The sequence below is a fragment of the Prionailurus bengalensis genome, chromosome D1, assembly GCF_016509475.1.
Source record: "Prionailurus bengalensis isolate Pbe53 chromosome D1, Fcat_Pben_1.1_paternal_pri, whole genome shotgun sequence".
NCBI classification, from domain to species: domain Eukaryota; kingdom Metazoa; phylum Chordata; class Mammalia; order Carnivora; family Felidae; genus Prionailurus; species Prionailurus bengalensis.
Genome location: NC_057346.1, coordinates 34,078,080 through 34,104,502, shown reverse-complemented (window position 1 = coordinate 34,104,502; position 26,423 = coordinate 34,078,080). Strand labels below are relative to the sequence as shown.

General features: G+C 33.0%; 1 protein-coding gene across 1 annotated transcript in view; it reads left to right on the top strand.

Moving 5' to 3' along the window:
• CNTN5 (contactin 5) overlaps positions 1-26,423 on the top strand; it is a 1,382,461-nt gene that overhangs the window by 816,349 nt on the left and 539,689 nt on the right. The window contains exon 4 of the mRNA XM_043579878.1: positions 25,414-25,635. Within this exon, the coding sequence (XP_043435813.1) occupies positions 25,414-25,635 (222 nt within the window). The remainder of the gene's footprint in view (positions 1-25,413; positions 25,636-26,423) is intronic.

Below are 26,423 nucleotides of genomic sequence, written 5' to 3'. Positions count from 1 at the left end.
ATTATAGGAAACTAAATGACCAATAAAAAATAAAATAATAAAATAAAATAAAATAAAATAAAATAAAATAAAATATGCCTACTAAAAATAGTATCATATTATTTTAACTGGACATACTTACAGCAAAACTACTTTGACCTTTTTCCAAAGGCCAGTAAAACTCAGGTACTGAACACAGCTTAGTTTTATATCTCCAGTATGAAGATGAAGTGTAAACAAACCTTCTGCTTTCTTCAGGAATTCTCTTTTGTAAAGGTCTCTCTTTTATTTCTAACAAAATTTCATGTTCAGTTTTTTTTTTCATTTTATTTACTTTTAGAATGCTCTTCTTCAGTGGAACAAGTACCATTCTACTTCCCAGGTAGCCAAATTTTGATGATTATTATTACAACTTTAAAAGTGTTAAATTGAGCAGATTTTTATCACAGTGAATATTATATTCACTGCAATATTTATACTTTTTGACAGTTTTATATTCAAGAAAGGTAAGGTTTACAGTAAGGCAAGAATATATTTTGAAGTTCATCATGGCCTTTAAATAGCACATTTACATACTGCCATAGATATTTAAATTTTGTCCATGGTTAGAAATGTTCTGCATCTCTTTTTTACAGAAATAAAAGTCCTGTTCTCTCATTTAGTTTTCTTATTTTTTACTTTTTTCTTTTACCTTTAAGCATGAAACTTAATATTAAATGAACCGGTATGACAACATAAATTATAAAGTGCAAATGCAAAATTGAAGAAATAAATGATGCCACACCAAAGTCTGAACTTCAAAAATGACATATTAAGAATTTACTGTTTGCCACTGAACTTTTCTAGTACTGAAAACTACTTCTTAGAGATCTGATAACATTTTTTTTGCAAGCTCAATAAAAAATTATTAATTCTTAAGAGAAAATACAAAAAAAATGTTCTTGACAGTTTTGTTCTATTAGACTCATAAATGTGTCGTTGCCAAGGGTATGTTTCTAAATTGAGAACTTCAAATTCTCTTCTTTGAATACTGAAGAAACATCAGGTGAAGAAGAGTTGATTTTTACTGTCAAAACATTTCAAACTGAGTAAGAATAATAGTGTTAAGTATACCATTTCACATTTATATGACATTTGATAGTTCATGGATTGCTTTCACATATATATGTACAGGGATACATAATCACTCCATACACAGTTGTTATATAGATTATATATAATACTACATGTGAAAGCAATTTGTTAACTGACAGCTCTATCAGACACAAAGAAGGAACTGGGTTTTTGTGACATTGTTAAACAACCCTAATATGCTTACTCTTACACCAATTCTATCTCTGCTATCTTAACTTACATAATTATATATGACTTTATAGTTTAATTTAGCTAGAATTAGAATACTTTTTTTCCTTGCAAACCAAAGTGTCTTGCCAAACGCAATAATCAAATCCTGGGCAGTGCTTGGATCAATCTGGCCCTTTATAAATACAATCTTTGTCATAAAACTACTGAAATCAAAGGTGAGAAACTTTATTAGTGATATATTTTCAGGAATAGTCTTTGGATATGTCCTGAATGAATGCACTAAACAGGTTTTCAGATTTGTTTAGTTGAGTCTGTGAAACACTGAGAAATGTTATCTTGATCAGCTTGAGGAATGATTAGGTAGGTATAAGTCTATGAAGGTCTTATTCTAAAACAACAGTTAATTAAACTAATTTTGTTACTATTCTGCTTACTTTTAAAAATTTATATTTCTAAGTGTCTATCAGAATCATTTAACAATTGTATTCTTTAAAAAAAAAAAAACTACTATATGGGGAGCCTGGGTGGCTCAGTCAGTTGAGCGTCCGACTTTGGCTCAGGTCATGATCTCGCAGCTCGTGGGCCTGAGCCCTGTGTCGGGCTCTGTGCTGACCGCTCAGAGCCTGGAACCTGCTTCTGCTTCTTGGCCTCCCTCTCTCTGTGCCCCTAACCCACTCTCATTCTGTCTCTGTCTCTCTCAAAAATAAATAAACATTTAAAAATTTTTAAAATTAAAAAATTAAAAAATATTATGGATTGGATTCAATGGATAAAAATTTGTATGTCTCTGTTCTAGGAATGGCTTGATGTTATTATCCCTCACTTAACTGTGGAGAAAAATAACAGCTCTGTTGAATGCTATATAAATAAATTAGTCTCTTCATATCCATAGTTTCTGTGAATATATGTCAGAAAGAGGCAGCCAAACTAAAGTTCACAATAGTTTAAGAGCATAATTGAGAAAGCAACCTGCTGTTTTATTATGTGACCTGAGTATTTCTCCAAGAGCAGGTAATAAATTGAAAAACAATTAAATTCATTACTGTTGTTATTATTACTTTGCTATGCCGTTGAAGAATGATGAGTTCAAAAGCAACTAAATAAATAAAAAGTTCACTATTTTTTGAACTTCATTGAAATTAATATGAATGGTTTTAAGTCTCAATTTGATAAATTTATAAAAGGGTTTGGAAATTAATATTATTACTTCATTTTAAATATTCTTAAAGGAACACAGAAGTTTTTTTTTTTAAGTTCATTTATTTATTTTGAGAGAGACAGATAGAGTAAGTGGTGGAGAGGCAGAGAGAGAGGAGAACAGAGGATCTGAAGTGGGCTCTGAGCTGCAAACTCATGAACCGTGCGATCATGACCAAAGCTGAAGTCAAATGGCTAACCGACTAAACCACCCCGGTGCCCCAATTTTGTTACTTCATTTTAGTTGAGTCTCAAAACATTCTGGATAGACAGATATGTCATGTTTCTCAATATCTAGATGAATAGGAGAGGCTGTAAATGTGTTTTTAAAAACAAACAGAGCTACAATTTCATGCCTCATGACAAAAGAAAAATAAAATATCCATTGCCTTCTAACCACTTAATCCAATTTTAATCCATTGTCATTTTAAAATTGAAAAATGAATAATTCTATAAAAATATGCACATTAAGAAGAAAAAGTTTGTTTTTTAAAAATGATTTCTGTATTTTTTTAATCTGTAGACTTTAAGGCAACAGAAGAAGTGAAATAATTGAGTTTATCACTGTGAACAAGGTATTTGTTTATTTTCTCCATTCAGACTGGATTCAGATGTGAGAAACAGAATTTTGGATTGATTTCAGTTGGAGCAGTTATAAACTAAACTGTCTCATGAATATAACACTAGGACTTCCAGATTCTCCTTCTTGTGGAGCCAAACAAACTGGCAATCATTCTTTGGTCAAATTTACTTAGAATGTGTGATTCAAAATCTGATTCAATGTTACCTTTCTAGTAGACTGGTAAATTTCCAGCTTGCTTTAGAATAACTATAGTGATAGCTGAGATTTATTGCCTGCTTTTCATATGTCAAGCATTATTTCTGATTCAAGTGTTTTATAAGTATTATTTCTTTAAAGTCTTATAAAGAATAGGGTTCAATTCCTGGTTGTACTGATGATGAAACTGAGGCATAGGAAGGATAAGTAATTTATCAAAAAATATTTTGGCTACGTATAAACTTAGTTTACTGCTCAAAGGAAGTTCTTATTACAGCAGTATGTGGACAAAAACAAAATTCTTGCACATGGCCATAAAAGCAAACTATGCAAAGCTACAATCTCTCCAGAGGCCACAGAACCCACAAAAAAACCTTTTTTATACTCCTTTGTTGATTCAGCAGTCACCTCAGCTGCAACCCTTCCTTATCTTCAGGACCCTCACTACATCTTAGAACATGTTTTCATGGCACATTGATCCTTTTGTCCTTACCTTCAAATTGCCCAGAGTTTTTTGAAGTATCTGTATGAAAAGGGAAGAGTGGAAGTTCAAACCAGGAGGAGTCTGGACATGGATATGATAAGGACTGCCTTGATCCATAAAAATCTTTTGGCAACATTTCCTCTTCTCTTACCTGCAGTAAACTACTCGTATTTTCTTTCACCATGGCCTTCAAGTCGTCCTTTTTATAGTTTTGGTTTCGTTTTCAAGTTGATTAATTATGCCTTATACATGTAGTCTCCTTTTCTTTTAACAGATTATATATTATTAGCACTTTATATATTAGTAAGCATAGGGGCAGATGTGTGAATATGAATATATATGAATATATATATTCATATATATATGAATATATATATGAATATATATATGAATATATATATGAATATATATATATATATATGAAGCTCAAGGCAAGGGAAAAAATGGCTAATAAAAATTTCAAGTGCAACTGATCAGAACTGGGGTTAGAAAACAATGTTGAATTTAGCTGGTTGGAAAGGAAACGCATTGCAAAGACATTTTAAACCAGACAATGTGTTGAACAAAAGTCGGTGAGAGATTTTAAGACTAGGACTCTCAACTTATTTAGCAAAATGCTCAAAAGGGCAATGAGATTGAACCCACATCAATGGAAGACTGAGTGCAACCTAAAAACATTCATAAGGATTGGCTCTGTAATCTAATGAGCAATCTTAAAATTCTAAGAAAAATTTGCATTTCTTGTTCATAATATATCTGCTTTTATTATCATCTAAAAATAATACTTTAATTAACCTTTGTGCTTAAATCTGTCTTTGAGTAATAATAACTGAGTTTAAAAAGTGTAACTTCAAGGAAAGTTTGTTGAGTATGGTAGGAAAAAATGAGAACTGACCCTTGGTTAATAAGTTGGATTTAATATACAAATGATATTGAATGTCAAACTTAGAAAGGGGAGTTTTGGAAACATGTAGCATCTTAGGAAATTTGAATATGCAGTGTTTCAGGTGTCCATCAAATTTTATGAAAACAATATTAGAAAAACTTTTTAAAAATGTTTTTACCTTATTTATTTATTGTGAGAGCGAAAGAGAGCATAAGAGGAGGAGGAGCTGAGAGTAAGAGAGACAGAATCCCAAGCAGGCTCAGCACCATTAACACAAAGCCCAATTTGGAGCTCAAATTCATAAACCTAACCTTGAGATCATGACCTGAGCTGAGATCGAGTCAGATGCTTAACTGACTTTGATACCCAGGTGCTGCTAGATGTTAATCAACAACATTAAGCATCTTGGCACTTACTCTAGTATTCTATATTCAAAACATTGTCTTAGTCTATAATAAGCACCTCTTCTTGAGAGGATATTTGAGCTTATATAATATTTTTAACAGTCAAATAGTATTCAGGAGTCGCTTTTCACTGTCCTCAGCACAAGATTACACATACATCCAGTGCTCAATAGCTGTATCTTTTTAATGGGTATTTGCTTTAAGACAGGTACCTAGGCACTAGAGTAAAAGATAGTGTAGCATCTAAATGTTGTAAAGTAACTATTATTTCCATATTTTTTGGAATATTTGAGCCAATGAACCATTTGTTTTAAGACACAATTTTATTTGTACCTTAATAAAAGCTTTTTAAGAATGAGAAATGAAAAACACTCCTCCCAAGCCAAGTGACATTATTGAAGTTAGCATCAATCTTTATGAATATCTTCCTTAACCCCTTCTCATTTTGCAGGCCTTTTATATATATGTATTTTGCATTGCCTTATATTATAATGAATATACATACATGTTAACCCTCTCCTATCTCCATTTGCATTCTCTTGCAAACACATTGAGTTGGAGCACTAAACAGAGCTCCTGGTACCCAGGAGATATGCAATAAATTTTCATGGGTTTCTGTTGAATCAAAATACTTTTCAGCATTCAAGAACACTACATATCTATAAACAACTGTTTGAAAATACAAAGTACCTGTTTTTGTGTGTCCTTGGCTTCTATAAAAACTTATTGTATGGAAGTTTTGAATCAATATATATATATAACTAATATTATACTGTATGTTAACTAACTGGATTTTAAATAAGAACTTAAAAATCAAATCAAAACAAAACAAAGTCTTGATAAAAGCTATGTATGGCTCTAGTAGTCTCATCTCTCCTCAAGTGCTATATGCATAATATTTTACAGATGATTTTAGGGGTATCTCAGAATCGCTGAGTTACCAATAGATCCAGGTTACCAACTTCCATACAGAATGGTGGAAAATTGAGGAATAATCTGTATATTTATTGATAGGCAAATCATATTTTAAATAACTTTCTTCTCACAAAACATATTGACATAAGAATATGAACCTGCCAGGGCACCTGGGTGGTTCAGTCAGTCAAATGTCCAAATTTGGCCCAGGTCATGATCTCATGGTCTGTGAGTTTGAGCCCCATATCTGCTTCGTATTCTGTGTTTCCCTCTCTCTGGCCCTCCCCCCACTTGTGTTCTGTCTCTCTCTCTCTCTCTCTCTCAAAAATAAGTAAATATTAAAAAAAATTTAAAAATATGACCCTTCTGATTTGGTGGTATTGTTAAATATGTTCATACATATATCTTAAATATTATGGAATAACTAGTTTTCATTTGCTTCTAAAAATAAATATGAATATAGATTTTAATTTTTTAACATTTATTTATTTTTGAGAGACAGAGAGATACAGAGCATGAGCAGGGGAGAGGCAGAGATAGAGGGGGGACACAGAATCTGAGGCAGGCTCCAGGCTCCAAGCTGTCAGCACAGAGCCCGACAGGGGGCTCTAACTCAGGAATCGCGATATCATGACCCAAGCATAAGTCGGATGCTTAACCGACTGAGCCACCCAGGCACCCCAATATGAATGTTGATTTTAAAAGGATGAGAATTTTAGCCAGGGAAGAAATAAAGAAGAGTGAGGCATACAGTGAAAAACTGTTAATAAATGTACTTAAAAAAGAGAGCCTGTGTTACATTGAATAAAAACTAGAGTTTGCTTATTCCTTTAAGACAGTGATCATGAAACTAATATCCGTTCAAGTTTTTGTAAATTGTTATATTTATTTTCCATGATAATAATCTTTTTATTTTGCCATGTAAAATGAATTTTTCCAAAAATGTCACTATAAGATATAATGTTAAATTTGTATTTTTATCAATTAGATTATATTTGAAGTTATGACTTAAGGCTATAGTTCCACACAAAACGTAGTTTCTACCTGGAAAAAATAAAAAAATAAAATAAAAAATGACCACATTATGGCATAGTCCATGCTTCTAATTAAGGAATTACAATTAGTACCAAACTAAAGGGAGAAAAAATTTTATAAAAACATGTTTTACAATAATTTGCAATTCCATTTTCTCGTAGAGAAGAAAAATATATTAACAAGTATAAATCAAGTGTAGAAATATAAATACATTGTTTGTCTCCCACCAGCGTTGATCAGAGCCAATAAAGAAAACAGATCAGATATGTGCCATACCTATAGGTAAACCTTTAATACATAACTCAAATTCTCACTCATGACCTCATCCCATATGGCTTAAATTCCTAAAGATTTCTCCCCAATCTTTGCCAAAATGTGGAGGTAATTAGACCATCTGCAGATCTGATTCCAATTACTATTTACCTCATATAGCGTGATTTCTTTGATTATAATGCTGCAGCAATGAGGTATGGATGTCTAAATTATATCGCCCTTACCAATAGCTTAATTTGGATAAATTCCCTCTGTGCTCCCACTTCATCTCACTTTAATAATCAGAAGAAAACAAAATTTTCATAACTCTGCCTTGTTTTATCTCCCAATTCTCTCTTCCAGTTTTTCCAGTCTGCCTTTCTATAGGTCTCTGATATAGCAAGTCGGTATGGTTTCCCCTGTACAGTTTCAGGTTCCCCTGAAACCCTGTATGGTTTCAGCTTATTTTCAGCTCTCCTAACCTCAGTATCTTTCTCTCTTAATTTCTCCTTTAATTAATACTCTCCATGCATCAAGTTTCACTGCATTTTATTATCATATATAAGGCTGTTTTTAATAAAACATAGCCATAAATTCATAAGGCTATAGAGGCCATTTCAAAATAGATGTTCAAAAACTGTTTTTGGCAATAAAAGCCAGTAGCACTAAGAGAAGTGAATACTTTAAAAGATGGGACTTACTTGGATATATAAATTTTGGTACAGCTGTAAAAATATCTCTTTGTATAATATATGTAATATACATATCTCCTTATATTATATATATTATATACAAAGTATAATATTGTATAGCTCATTAGCAAATTGTTATTTTTATATTATTCCTTTGTGTGATGAGAAATTATTGAAATCAGATCATTCATTTAGCTTTTAGGTTTCTTGTCTATTCAACAATACTTAGTACTGACCATATACAAGGCATCGTTGGTAAGCCCTGTGGGGGATTAATTCAACTTTTTATATTATTGCAGCAAATGAGAACTCTTACCAATTATGCACATTCTGCTAAGAACTCCTGTGAGAAAATGTTTATGATAACTATCACTAGCAAATGTAGTTATTAAAATTTTTTTCAACTACCTCTTGGCCAGATTAAATTTCTCAATAGACATAGAAAATAATTCAATTCTGTCATGTGTATTTTTTTTTCATCTCTCAGTTCTAAAAAACTTATTCTTTCAGGTGGGGGAACACTTTTACTAAAGGAACTCAATTTCAGATCCATCACTGGAGATACTTGAATAATGTATGTATTAGATAACTTTTTGATGAGAAATTTCAATTAAAAGCCCCCAAAATCTAGTGGCTTAATTTTTTTTCCTAAACCTTTTTTTAACACTATGGTATAAAACCTAACACCTCCCCCAAATAGAGCTAATTAACCTGAGAGTCTCCACTGTCCTAAGAAAACAAAAATATATGAGCAAAAATATAAAAAATACTTCCAAATTACTTTGAAAAATCTGTAGATGCCTATCACATTTGATTTTAATTCCAAGCTGTTATAGTACTATTATGTTTAATAACAATGATAAAAATAATGATCATGGTAAAATTTGTAGACTTCCTCTTTTGTGCAATATACTTGACAATTCATACATATTATCTCAATCTTCAGGACAGCCATTGTGAAGTAGTTAATTTTATCTTGATTTAACACAGCATTAGAGAGGTTCAGTAATTCATGCAGTCAGGAAGGTAGTGAATGACAGAGTTGGGATTTGAAGTTGAGGAAAACAGCTTTGAGGAGTTGGAATTATGTCATTAAAATATGTTCACATGCAGTGATATAAAATACGGAATACATCACACTGAATTGAGACTGTCAATAAAGAATTGTACAGTTTACTGCAGTAACAATGGGCAATTGGATAATCATCACTTACCTTCCTTTGCTTCCAAAAACTTCCAGATTCAATGAAATTTTTATCATCTTACTTCATGTTGTTGTATTTTGAAAGTTTTTTTTTTGGTGTTTGAAATATCAAATATTTTTAAAATTTTTATTTTTCTAATATATTGTCTTCTACCTATCAGGTACCAGCATGATACTTTCTCAGTCACACTGTGAAATGTCTCCTGATCAAATGAGAAACTGAGTAAATTCTTAGTTGGGGTTTGAAATCTTTCTCACCACAAAAATTTCATAGCAGCACACATGAGAAAAACTCTGAGTAAAAAAATGTACCCAAATTTTTACTGCTTTTCCAAAATGCATTTTAAACTTATACCTACCAGATCAAGTCTCCCTAATTCTATGGGTTCATCCAAACATTACTATTATATTTAGACACTTATTTTTTTAATGTAACAAAAAACTCTTAGTAGAGTACATATTTTGATATTTAGATCGATTTAATTTTGTGGGGTTGTTTAACATATTTTAAATGATATAATAAAAGTAATTTTATGCATTAAATATATTTGATTTTTATTTTTTAATTGGAATTAATTATTATATACAAAATAAAATGATTTATGAATCTTTGTAGATAAGTGATTATTTGTATATAAATGGAATACCCCTAAATTGCATTTTCATAAAATATTCCCTACTTTCTAATGAACACATAACAACATTAGGGAAATAGCAATGAAAAAGAAACTTGGATTGATTGAGTTGAGAAACTGTAGCTATTCATTATTAATTGATTAAAATATGGAGAAGGAAGACAAGATGAAGATGTGAATTTACACAAATGGATGAGAATGGTCTTGTCACTCAGAAGAAAAGTTCACTTTACCTTGACTGTTGAAAGGAGTGATTGCAGTATTTTGGGCAGACATGTACCATTATCAGATTTCCGTGTTATAAATGTTATTTTCATGAAATTGTGGATCATGGACTAGAAGGATCAGGAGAGAATTTAGAAGAGAGAGTTAACTAGGGCAGTGCTTTTGGGTATGGAGAAGGGTGAACTTGGAAAGTATGGAAGGCTGCAAATACCGTGAAACATCCAAGAGGTGATTTCACCCAATCAGATATAAAGATCTGAAGGTGCTAGGAGAGATCAGAAAGCTGAAACAAACTATCCCAAGTCTATGAATCCCTTATTTGTACTGAGAAAAACAAATCAGAGCTATTCTTTGGCATCACAAAGACAAACCAACTTGTTAATTGAATGGATTTTCACTTTTCAACTAGTTGTTTTGGCAGCTTGTAGACACAGCCTTATAAACGCTGCTCATTAGGATATTGGAACTATAGCTCCCCACTCTCTAGGGAAGCAGTATGATTTCATAAACAATGGTAACTGAAGAATGGATACTTTCAATATGATATAGTTAAACATTATGGGAAGGAATAGATTAGGGTTCTTTGTGACATTTGGCTAAACATGCTAGCTAGCAAAAATACACAAATGAAGGTCACATTTGCAATTATTATAAAAGTTCCACATTTTAATTAGGTAGCTGATAAATGTCATTGAGCCTTAGCCACTGACCAACTGTCATTAAAAAAAAGAAGAAGAAAAGTGTAACCTAAAAGTCAGAATTTTTGTACTGTCATGAAATTAAAAGTTATAGCCACAATAAAGTGTTTTCAGCAGTAAGATGTTAAGTGGGCTTAGCGACGATCTCAAAATTTAAAAAGGAAACATTTTGACAATATAGAAGATGTCACTAATATTACAGGTTTCCAAGTATTGTTTTATAAAGCAGATCTGCCTTTACCGTTGAACAAATGGGACAACACTAGTCTTAAGAGGTTCTTCTCTGTGTAAGTAAATAGCATTTTTTGACCTGTGGATCTGGCTTAAATGCATTCTTTATTAATTTGGATTAAATATTCACTGGCTTTCTTCCTTCCACAGCTAATCAATCCTCTTAACCTCAGGCAATGTCATACCTGACATAAGAACAAAAGAAATTGGTATCACCTTTTAGATATTCTAAAACTACTTTGAACTTTACAATAATATTCAAAAATTTTTGTTCCCTTCCCCTGAAAAACCAACAAGTAAAATTTGCATCAATCAGCCATTGCATCAATGACTTTCCTTTTAAATGAACATTTGAAAATCGCATAAAGTTAATAGATATATTGGTTTTAGCGTGGATCTGACTAATGTTTCTAAATCTAGAATCTTAAAGTAGTCATAAGTAAATTCAAGAAGAAATCCAAAAATCAAAGTAAATAAATATGAATGAAAGAAAGAAAATGATCAATAAACTTGCTTACATAAAAATGGATTTTTTTTCTATAGTACACTGTCATCAAATAAAAATTACCATTAAATGGGATTATTAATAGTCATAGTGTACAAAAGTATTTTAAGAACCCAGAAGAAGAAATCACAAGTCTAGAGGAAAACCAACGTATATATAATTTAATTAGAAATATATGCATAAAAAATATATGATTAATAATCAAACTGCAAACCTAAGCAATGATGTAATAGGTTTTTTGTTATCATATTTAAAAGGGTAATTCATATTAGCATCATCTAATAAAATGGTATATAAGATATCATAATGAAATGTTAAAAATTTATTGCTGCTTCTTGATGAAAACAAGAGTATAATTAAGTCAAAACTCTTAGAAAAAATCAGCAAGAGCTATTTTCATGTTCAGAAATTCCACTTATATGATGCTTTTCTAAGGAAAATATTAGTTATATACACAAAGATGTTTGTACAAGGATATCCCTGAAACATTATATATAACAGATAAAGTAATCTGATCCTAAGGAAATAGCTAAATACATTTTAACAGATCACATACAATGGGTTGTTATGTAGCCAATAAAATGCCTTTGAAGAACATTTGGAACATGAATAAATAATCACAATATAATATTAAATAAAAATTAGAGGATTACATCCTTAAACTGATCTCAGTTTCCTTCAAACAAACCAAAAAAAATCTGCCTATGTCTCTATTGGTATATATGTCTATACATGAGATAGACAACATCAGAGATAGTTTTGCAAAAGATACTCTCTGGATTTTAAGTTTACAGATGACTTTGAGGATATATTTATTTTCTAATCAGAGGGTTTAAAATTAGAATTCATGGGAAACTTAAGGAACCCTTATTCCTTTTGAATCTGAACCCTGTAATTTATTCCATAAGGAAAGGATTAAGAGAAAGACCCCTCTGATCCAGAAGGCAGTAACAAAATGAGTAAAAGGCAGTTGAGTTAAAACACTCCACAGATTTAGCAAATTACCAGATGTCTATTCCCTTGAAACTTAATTCATATGTAAGTAAGTCTTTGAGTTGGAAAGTAGAATCTGTGCTCTGTAAGTACCTGAGAAATAGCAGTTTCACAGTTGGGAGTTGCTTTCTGGAAATTGAGTTTGTTAGATATTGAGTAAGTGCCACAGATGAAGCAGATGTGGAAACCCTGACAGTGAGAGTGACATTCTAAATCAGGATGCAGCATTTTAACCTGCTTGATGTCTTTATCTTTATTTAACTAAGTAACTGGGCCAAATGAGCTGTCAGTTTAGGCTAGAATACCATAACCACAGCAGATGAGAAAATTTAAATGATTTACAGGTATTTCTTCTGTTAAATGAGAATTCACCTAACCTTGCTAAAATGTCATTGAAAAATTATTTTTTGATGTCTTCTTTAAATAAATTGCTGTTAGTTGCACAGTTTCTGACTATTCTGGTATGTGTCTTCCTAGCATGTAGTTATGAAGGTTAAAGGTGTAGGACTGCCTTTGAAGAAAAATCTCCTTATAAATGAGGTCATTTGGGGACTTCAATGACTAAAGCCCCTTGAAGGGATTCTTAAGCAACATTTTCATGTGCTAAAGTCACAAAATAAAAGTCATAAACACATTTTCAAATGCTTATTTTTCATTTGTGAAATATGAACAAAGCTCAATTCAAATTCCATCTCCAATGTCAAGTCCCGTTTGATTGGTATCAATTGCTTTTTCCTAGATGTTCCCCTGCAACTTAAATTGCAGTAACCTACTATGTACATATTCCACTCTCTATTAACAGTGTGGCTTGTGGCCTGGTCATCCCAATGAGACTGTGATTGCTGGAAAAACCAACAGCTAAAGGACAAGAATGTAGGGATTTCTTTAAAGGTTAAATATAAGGAAATTGATGGGCTCAGAGTAGCTGGACAAGGCAAGAACCAATACACCCATCCAAGGGGGAAAGCGCAGCTTGCTTGGAACCTACCAAATTCCTTACAGAGAATATACCTAAGACAGTGCCCATGCAGAGTAAGGATTCCACCAGGCCTGAGAGAAACCTTTATTTTCTTAATGGGGAGGGTGGCTTTGTACCCTGTTACTTGCTTATGCAATAATTAAAAATCACTTTCCACATATCCCGTCTTTGAAAAGAACTAAACCCAGGGAAGACCATTTCTTTAAAACTGTCACTATATTTTTATCTGAGAGGCTATCAGTATCAGATTGAGGTTTATTCAAATTCCATGATTATAAAGTGGCTTCCTTGAAGTTTATATTATTCTTCTCTTAGTTTTTAAGAACTTTTTAAAGAAATATTTTATGTTTTATTGCTTTTGTATTTCCATGGTTAACTTATGATTTGGGATAAATAATAATAGATCATTTTCTGTGTATTAAATAAATGTTAAATCCTGTATTGCATTATGTATGTCTATGTAGCCCACACACTTCAAGATAATTCTTAGCTATCTAAAATTCCATTAATGTAATTGGCCATCTTGAATTCCATTTCTAAATCCACAATAGACTGAGTACATCCACATTCTATAGATTTAGAAATTCTAGTATTGATATTGCATCATTGGAAGCACTGGACATAATGAAACACACTGTTTATTTATTTATTTATTTATTTATTTATTTATTTATTTTAATGTTTATTCATTTTTTGAGAGACAGAGACCAGAGCGTGAGTGGGGGAGGGGCAGAGAGAGAGGAAGACACAGAATCTGATGCAGGCTCCAGGCTCTGAACTGACAGCACAGAGCCCGACAAGGGGTTCAAACTCCCAGACCATGAGATTATGACCTGAGCCGAAGTCGGATATTTAACCCACTGAGCCACCCAAGTGCCCCCACACTTGCTTATTTTTTATATGTACATATAATGAAAGCTTAACTTTCCCAAGAGTATTTTCTAAAATTGAGAGGAAGGATACATTTTGTTTAATTATTTTTAATCATAGCATTTATTGCTAAATAATGTCAGCTTTATGTGATTTATTATCAGATACTATCTGATCTATCTTAAACATACAGAGACAAAGAAGACAAATAGCCTAATATAATCATTGTAGACGTAAAACTTCACCGAAACCCTTAATTATCCAAAACAAGAGGGAATTATTTAATCACTAAATTAATTTGGTTATATTTCACAACTAGCTCCTGCCCTTACTAATTTCCTCAGTGATTAGAAAACAACAGGCGTATCAGTCTTAGACACTTTAGTCTTTTGATAGCTTAACGATGAATTATCTAAATACTATTGATTTTTTAAAACTTATAACAATAGTGAAAAAATATACAAAACAGAAAAACTATGAGAAAGTGTGTCTTTCTCTGTCTCCACTCTCTCTTTCAGTAAAAACATATATAGTATCCAGATTAAGGTGAAGAAACTTTCATGATCTGTGCATACAACTAAACATTTACTATTGAGAAAAAATAAAGTTTTCTGCGTCTTAAATCATTATGACTTCAAATGTTAAATAGTGTATCTGAATAGAAGTGGTAGAAATAACTTTTAGAGCTATGTTTCTTTTTACCCTGTAAGTATGCCTATCTTTCAATCTTATGCAAAGAAAACTAGAAATGCAATGCTGTTATTTTTTTTTTCCTTAAATCTTAGGAGTAGTACAGTTTAGATGCCTGACTTTGGTGCTTTAAAAATGAATTTAATCTTCTGCATATCCTTTCTCACTTCTCCAGCTAAAACACTATGAAGTTTGCACATAATGCAGTTCTTGAAAGTGCTGAGCTGAGATATAGAGTACATTTGACTTGAGCTATTTCAAACTCTCCTCTGCCATAGATGCACACAACTAAATTGAAATGATGCACATTATTTATAAATTATTAACCATTTCTAAATATGGTTCACATGACTGGCTTCACTGAGGTGTTACATCCATCCTTGCAAGCTTCATAACTTTGGCAGGCTAAAGTTGCACAGTTAACATTAATTCTCATCAAAGAGAGGACAGCCTTAGCAATTACCCTGAAAAAGGTCAGATATCAAATTTTCTTATGCTGATTTTGATGCCAAATTGAGTCACAGTGCAGGTTTGGGTATTGCATGACTTCTTCATTTTTGATATGCTGTGTCATCAATATATGGTGTCACTCTTTGCTCCTCTGACTTATGAGTGTATGATTAAACATTATTCTTCAGAGCATCACATGTCAACCATTTGATTCTATAGTTTATTTATATGTATTATTGCATGGGCTTAAATAAATATTTAAAACCAAACTAAAACTATAGGAAATAAATGAATTTATACAAAAGTGTGTCCTTTCATAAATTTTTGGTGTTGCTTGGATTTATTTGGTTGTAAAAATTGTGTGGGGAAGTGACAGAAAATTTTTAATACAGAATGCAGTAGTGATATTTTAATTATATCATCAATATTTTAAGAGCTTTAAATTTCATTTCAAACATGTTTTTCATACTAAGGGACAAAGATATAATTCTGAAGTTGACTTGATATCAGAAAATTCAGGAAATTTTAAATATGATAGGGATTAAATATTTTAAAATGTATCCTTTATCATATTAACATTTTCATCCATATTTGTTCATAAATATTTCCATAAAAATCCTAGTTCTACTAATTCTAACCCATTATCTCATGAATATTATTTACATTCAATGGCAATGACATCTATAAAGTGACCTTTTAGGTAATGGAAAAGAAATGCTATTAGTCCCAAGACTGCAAGTGGTGGCAATGTCATTCTAATTTAATAGACTACAATTTTATTAAATAATATAGGTTCAGTGGTCCCAGGGTCATTTGATTAGGAAATATTTAATGAAGGCATTAATATTTACTCCTACCCAACCTCCAGCTGGAATTTCATGGTGTGAGAGCACCAGGTTAATTGAGTTTTATCACCAAATCTCTAGACCACTTTAGAAATAACTATAATACACATCCCCTAAGGTCTGATCTATGAGCAGTGAGAAAATAGAAGAAAAAATGATTAACGTATAACTAGATTCTGCTGACATCTTCAGCATAGATATTCAATAAAAGTTTGAGCAACTGATGAAGATTTCTCCAACAAAGAATTATTAGTTACTTTGCCTTTCAAACCTTAAATAAGAAAACAGAGAAAAAATGAGTAGATCTTGGTTTAGCCAATAGAAACAAACAAACAAACAAAAACAAAAGACAAACAAACACGAAAACCGATGTGTTTTCTATAGATTTATAATTTCCATTTGTCCATTTTTTCTTAAGAATGTACTCATAGGAATACACCTGTCAGGAAAATGAAATTGCAATTATCCCTCTTCCATTTGCCAGTCTTTTAATTCCTCAAAGTCAAATGAATATTACAATTTGGTATTTATATTTTCATTTTGTATCCCAATCAAATCTGGGAAGCCTAAGCCCATTATTCAATTATGTCCACCAGAGGTAATAACTTAAGTGCAGATAATAATAAAAAATACTATAGTTATCATTTATTTAGTTCTTACTGTGAACAAGCAAATTTCTAAGTGCTTTACATGTATTACTTTATTTGATCTCTATAATAACAGGAAGTGCAGTTGTTATTTACATCCATTTAAAAATTTTTTTTTCAACGTTTATTTATTTTTGGGACAGAGAGAGACAGAGCATGAACGGGGGAGGGGCAGAGAGAGAGGGAGACACAGAATCGGAAACAGGCTCCAGGCTCTGAGCCATCAGCCCAGAGCCTGACACGGGGCTCGAACTCACGGACCGCGAGATTGTGACCTGGCTGAAGTCGGACGCTTAACCGACTGCGCCACCCAGGCGCCCCTATTTACATCCATTTTAAAGGCAAGGGGAAACAGAGTTATTCGTATTTTGCCCAAAGCCATAGATCTGCTATGATGTAGAGTACAGATTTAAATCCAGGCAATCTAACTTTGGAATTTATATTGCAAATAGGTTTACTGACAAAGCTGCTCTTATCCAAAATTCTGAATCAATAAAATGAGTGGCCAAGGTGTAGGAGGAAGATGTATACCAGAGCCAGGAGAAGAGTTTTCCTTCCAGAAACTGAGTCATAATGGCAACAAAGTAAAAAAATAAGATGTTGGCAAGTATCCTCTCAAGGCACTTTGTTTTTCTTTTCTTTTTTCCTTTTCCACCCATTATATGTGTCATAATTCTTAGTTTTATATAGTTTTAGAATAATTTTATTTAATGTTCCTCTACTAATATTTTGCCAATTTGCATTCCCTTACCAAAGTCCTAGATTGTAAATTCCATGAAGGCAGGAACCATTTGTGATTTACTCACAATTGTATCCCCAGTTCTTAACACATAGTAGAATTTCAATGAAGAGTTGTTGAGAGAAATTAATGAATCCTGAATGACAAAGGAGTGAATTAGGGAGCAAATGGTGTTTAAGTTTGCTTAAAGAAACCAAGGACTTAATGTGTAGAAGAAAACCAGTCCAGAGCCCGGCAGAGTGCCACTTAACATTTATGTTTCACTGAGCTTTTTTGAAATCCCAACCTATGCTCCTACTTTCTTTTCCCCTTTTTCCCTCTTTCCCCTTGTCCTTCCTCACTTCCTTCTTTCTTTCCTTCCTTCCTTTTCTTCCTTCCTTTTTTCTTTCTTTCTTCCTTCCTTTTTCTTTTTCTTTCTTTCTTTCCTTCTTTTTCTTTTTCTTTTTTATTTTTAATACTTCCATTTCTTAAGTGACAATTCCTTTTTTTTTTTTTTACATTTTATTTATTTTTGAGAAACAGAGTGAATGAGACAAAGCATGAGCAGGGGAGGGGCAGAGAGAGAAGGAGACAGAATCTGAAGCAGGCTCCAGCTCTGAGCAAGCAGTCAGCACAGAGCCTGATGCAGGGCTTGAACTCACAAACTGTGAGATCGTGACCTGAGCCGAAGTCGGACGCTCAACCGACTGAGCCACCCAGGCGCCCCTTAAATGACAATTCTTGAAGTGATGACTAAAAACATATTCTGAATCCTGAATAAGATTTATCAAATGATTTATCTCAGAAGGTGCTTTCTGTGACAGAGGTCAGGAAATATTTAGAAGCTGAGGCAGAAGCATAGAAGAGAGAATAAAGAGCTGTTAACTACAAGTGGAAGTTAAAATGAGCATAGGAAAACATTGGAATATGAAAGACAGAGCTGGTTCAAGTTACAGACCAGAGTAAAGGTCTGCTCACAGGGATGGAACTAATGTTCATGAATAAGATCATCAATACAGTTGCTCCAGTTGCTGCCTTCATGGAATTTACAATCTGGGAGTGTTGGTAGAAGACTACAAACTGGTAAAGTATTAGTAGAGAAACATTAAATAAAATTATTCTAAAACTATGTAGAACGAAGGACTATGATATATATATATGTATATATGTATATATGTATATATGATATACATATCAGTATGTATATATATGTATATATGTATATATGATATACATATATACATATATACATATATATACATATATATACATATATATATATATATATATAATGAAGAAAAAGGAAAAAAAGGAAAAGGAAAAAGAGTACCTTGAAAGTATGGTAGGGTCCCCTCCCTAAGGAGAAAAAAAAAAAAGAGATAGAAAACTTCAAGCTGTCCAGGCTATGCGCCTATGTGACATCACTCATGACCTTGTAAACGGAGACTACTTAATCAGACTACATATACGTGTATGTTACCACGTATGGGAGACAAAAAAATAGAAAATGTATTTTTAAAATATGTCACGTGATGTTCGGTTGTCAGTTCTTCGGGTATGAACCCAACGAGTGGTGCCAGCACAAATAAAGTTGCTTCCTGGAAATTAAAAGGCCTCGGTGTCACGACTCTCTGTGTGAGAAACCTGCTACAAAAGGAAATTTTCCAACAAGCTTTTTTTTTTTTTACCTTGTTGTCATCATGACTCAATTTAAACCAGAAAATATTTTCTCTATAGTGCACCAACATTTAGAATTTAGAAGCTGAGAAGACAAAAAAGGAGTAGCCAGTGATATAGGAATAAAAACATGGTATTATACTATACTGGAATCATATGAGGAAAATCTTTAAAGGAAAAAAAAAGAATGGTTAACCATGGTGAAAGTTGCTCGTAGATTAAAACTGATCTTTAGATTTAGCAATGAGAAGAGAGTCATTGTGGAGTGTTATAAATAAGACTGTTTACAATAGGCTCAAGGGAGAATGGCAGGAGAGGAATTGAACACAATGACCACTGATAGCTCTTTTCAAGAAGTTGTTAACAAAAATCATCAGAATGAGTGGTAGGTTTAGATACCTTTTTAAAAAAGGTTAGATCAATATTTGTACAGTTATGGGAATAATCTAATGGGGAGAAAAAAATTGGTGCTGAAGGAGAGCTAGAGAAGATTTTCTAGAAAGACATCCTTGAGAAGTCAAGATGAGTTGGAATGAGATTCAATGCACAAGATTGGAAGAGCTGGCTTTTAATAGATGCACAGACAATTCATTCACAGCAAGGCAATGAAAGCAAGGTAGAGTATATTAACATACATACAGGTGGGTGTGCATGTGAGGGACCCACTCTTCTGATTGCTTCTATTTTCTTCATGAAATAGGAACATCATCATCAGGAAGGCCAAGAAGGTGTGGCGCTTGGGGATGAAGGATAGATGTAAATTATTCATTCAAAGGGATGGGATATTAAATGGATTAGGGAAATGTGGTAGTATTGCTGAGGGACTAGAAAATTTCACTCGCTCTTAATATCATGAATTATGACCTTTACGAATGATTTTCTGTTCTTTTCCAGATGCATTCAGGAACACAGCATGTTGATAATTGAATTTAAACTAGACAGAGAGTTCAGTCTGTGAAAGCAAGAGAGGTTAAAGGGCCAGTGTAAGTGAAGGTACACTGAAGGGACTAAGTAATGAACAACAAACTCTAAACTGGAGAGGAAGGGGATTGAGGACGGCAGGTGGTGACAGGGTGTTAAGATAAGTAGCTTGTAAATCTTGAAGGGGCTGAGATCCTAGAAAGAAGTAAGCAATAAGGTGAGATGGATAGAAATTCAAATATCTTAATTTAAACTTAGGAAGGTGATGCAGTATTTTTCACCCCCAAGAGACCCCCATATGTGTTAAATCAATTCAGTCTCTCAAAGTTGGGGGTTAATCAAAGTCTTAGGATGGAAACATCATTTTCCCTTTTATTAATACTGAGGGATCTATTTTCCAGAGCTGAAGGTCCCCAGAACTGGGAATGAAGAGTGGGGAAATTAGAGATGTCATAAAAAGAAGCTGGACAGCTAGGAGGGCAACAGGTAGAAGTGCTAGAACTGCCCCCAAGAGTGGGAGACCTCACTGAATTGAAAGTTGCTTGCACCCAGTCCAGGAGACTGTTGGAGATTACAGGCTAAGGCCAGTATCTTTTTTGTCTAATGTAATGGAATTGGCAATGTAAGGGTTTCAGACTCTCTTCCAGAGCTCAGAAACTCTTCTTCACTTCCTGAATCTGACCACTTACACATTCACTGTGCATGATATGTGCAGCAGTAAAGCAGTTTTGCTGCTGTGGGGCACCCCTTCACTGCAGACCCAGCCTTTCAACACTGTCAACTTCTGTCTCATCAGCCTTGAAAGACTCTTCCCCTCTTTTTGGTAACTTCACACTTTTCTTCTTTTCCTCTTTATAGGTTTCTTTACCTCTGCTACTCTCTTAAATACTGGTGTTTGTCAGGGTTCCATTTTTAACACTCTATTCCTCATTTTATGTATTGCCTTGGCAAACGCAGTTATTCTCATGGTTTAATAACTATCTATTTGGTTACTATTTAATAATCTCTCATGAGTCTGTATCTCCCTTGTGTTTACAGAATTTTCTAATCAGAATGAATGTCCTAAGAAGTCCCTCAACCTCTCCACCTGCTCCAAATTGAATTCATAAGCTTTCACTTCAAGCACATGCCTTTTCCTGCACCCTTATCCATCTTCTTGTAGCGCTGAGTATCCCTAGATTTATTTTCCCTTCCTTGATTCAAATCCAATCAATCAGTAATCTTTATTCCCATCCACATTATATCACCTCCTCATTCGTGACTAATATTCGCCTTCATTACAGCTTTAGACTCTTGATTAGTCTTCTTTTTCCTTTTGTCTTGTTCCAAATGACACTGCAGCCAGGAAGATGTTTCTAAAATTTATATTACTCTTATTTCAGAGTCCTACCATTTTAGCATGGCATCCTAGGCCTTTCATCATTAATCCCAGTTTACCTATTCAGCTGTATTTCTCCTCCCACTTCTCTCCCTCACACACTGAGATCCTGATTACTTAATCTACCATCACACCCTATTGCCTTTCCCTTCCAGATATTCATGTACTTTCTTCCCTTTGCCAGAATATCTTTCCTTCCCTACTCAGAGCTTTGCTGAACTAGTCACCAATTGTCTTTCAGGACTCAGATTAGATAGAATTCATCTGGAAAACATTTTCTGATGGACCATAGACAGGATGAGAGGATCCCCTAAATCCTTGAATTTACTTTTATATCACGTTGGAATAAAGTTCATGTATAGTTGCCTTTCTTCATCACTATATCATAAGTTCCTTTAAGCCGAGTGCAGTACCTGCTTCACCTTTGTATCCCTAGCATTTAGCCCCTACCGAGTTCTCATTACATGTTTGCTGAATACATGAATTAATGAATAAATTTTCAAATTTCTAGCAAAAGTTATGGGTTCACTTTGATGAAAAAGGAATCTCCATTGTAACAGATGCAACTAATTACATGACAAACAAAACCCTGGTGTGGAGCACACAGCCACATTAACATTTGGTTCATCTCTATTTATGTGGGGTGGAATAAGACAATTACTGATGCCTTTAGCCAGTATGTATTTTGTTAATATATATTATATTAATTATATTTTATATATAACATCTATTTATACGGTAGGGAATATATATATACACATATACATATATATACATACATATATACATACATATATACATATACATATATATACACATACATATATATACATATACATATATATATACACATACATATATATACATACATATATATATATACACATACATATATATACATACATATATATACACATATACATATATATATACAAATATATATATACATATATATATATATGTATATATATATTTCATATCCACAGTGATGATCCTGGCTTTTGAACCTCATTGTGGCCCTTCTAGTTTCACTGATTATCCTTCTCTAGCTTTAAAAACTATAAGCCACATTCTCACACTCCATTTTAATTTTTGATACTAGCATGGTACACTTCATACACACACACACACACACACACACACACACACACAAAAGCAAGGTAGGCAGCTAAAACACAAAGCAACACACTGCACTAAGAAACAAATAAGTTCAGACAACAATTACAAAGTACCTCTAAAGGAAAACTCATTCTCTTTTCATTACCTTCCACCTCTAGGTGCCAAAACTTGCGTTTAATTCCAGGTTTTAAAGGAGATTTTTATGTCTACTCATAATCTATTCTCATATAGTTTGCCCAAGAGAGGTTAGCTATTTTCACTTAAAATTGATCCACCTTCACCATACTTGTAAGTTGAACACAAGGACTAAAGGACATGAATCTCTTAACAGCTCCTGATAGGCTTTGATTATACATATCATACTCAATTTAAATGTAGAGAACATCTAAAAATATATTTTTTTGAGTTTCAGAAAAATCATATTTATGATTTCACAAAACAGAAAATGTTATACTTAATTTGATGCTTAACACCTACTAAAGTGTTATTCTCAATTCACAGAAATGCTTCTTGCATTCAGAAATATCTCTATGAGGCAGTATAATGATTCTAAATAATTTTCATTATGAGAAAGCTTACTCACAAAGATAAATTATTTTTTGTCAAATTAAGGTAACATCCATTAAGTTCAAATATCAGATAGTCTGAACAAAACTGTGATTTTTAAAAATATTTCCAAGATCAAGAAATTGTCAAATTCAATTGATATTTGCCATAGAAAACAATTCCAGTTCCTAGTTGTTTTTTAGAATTCATCATAATTAGTTTGTTTTTAAACACTAACCTGACTCTCTCCTATGGACATAAAAGTGTTAGTCTATTCTACTTCAACCACTATCTATACATATTCTATTGAAAAACCTTGGGAATTAAAGTAAAATATGGTCAATACATTTATCAATAATCAATGAAAGTAGGAATTTCATAACAGCACCCCCACTTAATAATTAATATTATTATATGGATTATATAACAAAGTCTACAAAACAAATTTTATTCAAAATTGTTTATTTTCCATGGTGAACTTGACTGTTTTCAAGAACATGGAGCATAACTTACAGCCTTATCAAAATATATGCTGTATTAGATGCATTTTTTCCTACTAAGTGATAAATTTTAGGTCATGAAGATTCAATCTATATTCATAGAATATAATTTAAAATGTGTGTTTTTCCCTTTTCCTTATTTTTTAAATAATAAATAAGGAACTGATCTAATGTATGTGAATGGATACCTTAACATTAAGACAAAAAAAGTTAATTCCCAAACATTCCTGACAAAGGAAATAAAGACTTGAATTTTTGGATGTGTTTCTTCCTTTTTTCCTTTTTTCTTCTTCCTTCCTCCTTTCCATTCCATTCCTTTGTTCTCTCTCTTTCCTTTTCTTCTTTGCCTTTTTTCTTTCTTTCTCTCTTCCTTTTTTTTAATATTTAAGAGATTTATGAAAGCATCTTATCACAAAGATGGAAACACATACAAATTAGAAACGTGCAACCATCATCTTCCACAGTCAAGTTAAAATGGTATAGATTTTTCCTGTTTTCATAGCTAAAACTTCAGATCTTATACCCAACTTACTCACCCTGAGTATTTTAGTCATTCTTCCTGAAAGTATCCAGGGCAGCAAATAACCAAAATGCAAACTATTATATAAAGAAAGTGCACGATCTCGCGGTCCGGGAGTTCGAGCCCAGCGTCAGGCTCTGGGCTGATGGCTCGGAGCCTGGAGCCTGCTTCCGATTCTGTGTCTCCCTCTCTCTCTGCCCCTCCCCCGTTCATGCTCTGTCTCTCTCTGTCCCAAAAATAAATAAACGTTGAAAAAAAAAATCTTAAAAAAAAAAGAAAGTGCAAAGTTACACAACAAAATGTGTAGAGAACACAACCATCCCTCCCCCCATTCAAGGCAAACAATGGCACTTTGCTCTTGCTTAACCTAGATTGTCTTCAAAAACACTATTAAAATGTAATAGACATAATGATAAAAAAAAAACCCGACTTTGGATAGATGTCAAAAAAAAGCTTGTTAGTGTTTGAAAATAAATGCTTAAACAAAGGAAAGTGTATTTTATATCAAACAAGTTTGAAGAGCCCTGTGTTGCAGCATTCTGTAAAATAAACAAGACAAAAAGCTGGTATAGGGTTTATTGACAAAGGCAGAACTTCTTCAGGCAGGTATGTAAGGAGGCAGTGGCTCTTTCTCAGGCATCTTCACTGCCATTTCATAGGTTGGCAAAACATACTGTGGAGGTGCTTCGAAGGCAGGGTACGCAGCAATCTCCAGCATGTTCCTGTTGTTGATGTATTTATAGCAGTTCCAAACACAGTTGATTAGATATGCCTTAAAAATGATGAATAAGGCAAAGAACACAAGAACAATGAAGAAGAGGCAGCTGGAGTCCAATGCCAAGAGGTCATCTTTGTAGGGAAAATCAGGTAATTGATCCAGATACTCTGATTCTTGGCAAGTAAGTGAGAGAACTGACTTTACTAGCAGAATAACTGTAACTAGCAGAAATTTCCAGAAAATACTTTAAAATATAAAAGTAACATTTTATTTTATTTTATTATCACTCTCTGTAGTTTGCATTTGGCTGCAGCTCCAAAGGAAGTTGTTCACAATGTCTTTAGAAAAAAAAAATTCACAGGAAAAAAATAAATCTCTCCTCATAATTCACGTTTTACTATTGTTTTTCTTTTACAGAATATTCTGGAGCTCTTCCTAATTTCCCTACTTCATATGCTGCTTTGCTAAGAATTAAAAAGAGTTCATCTTCATCTCTCTTTGGTTCAAAGACTAGACCGCGATATAACAATCCTTCATTAGGAACACTGAGTGTTTCTTCACCAAGCTGGCGAGGGACAGCTCAACACTATTATTCCCCCATCAATCTTTATCATTCCTCAGATGCCTTCAAACAAGATGGTAAGTATCAAAGAAAACTGTACCTTTTGGAGTTAAACATGCAAGGAACACTTTTTTCAAGACTATTGTCATTGGGGTCAAGACTATTATAATAGGGGAGAGAGGTGAAAAGTCAATACCCCTAAAACAGAAAGTGGCAGAGTGTTTAAGATCTGGAAAAGTGGAGGATGTTAATGGAGAGCTTAACCAATGTGATTAGAAAATGTATGTGTGGAAAAATTTTTCTTTCCAGTCTTTGGCTGACCTAATAATTAATTTGACATAAAAGATATTAACAGGGAAAAAAACTAATTTCAAAATTAAAAGCAGGCAGCTATTATACCTTTTAGACAAAGAATCAATAAATTTGTGAGGAATTAGCAGGATAAAGAGGTTTTGACTTGAGGTAATATATTAGTGAACAAGTAACAAAATTTGTTTATATAGTCTTCTTGGCCCTATATTACCTATTTCTGGTGGTAAAGATGCCTTGTACTCTCCTACCATTTTACATGGCAGGTTGGTTTCCTGCCTTCAGGACAATGAAGGAAGGCTGGAGTGTCCTTCTTGCCCCAGCTGTTTCTTAAACTTTAATTCAAAATAATCAATATGCCAAAATGTCATACTTGGCATATTCTGCTCTCCTTTCCCCGTGTGAGTTTATTAATTGGTGCTTATTAAAGTGAATCTCTTATCCTTCTCTATCTTGATAATTACATTTCAAAGGAATGGGTGCCAGATCCTGGAGAAAGAGTATATTTAGCATTATTTCTGAGTGGAAAATAAATGATGCAAATTTCCAACATTAA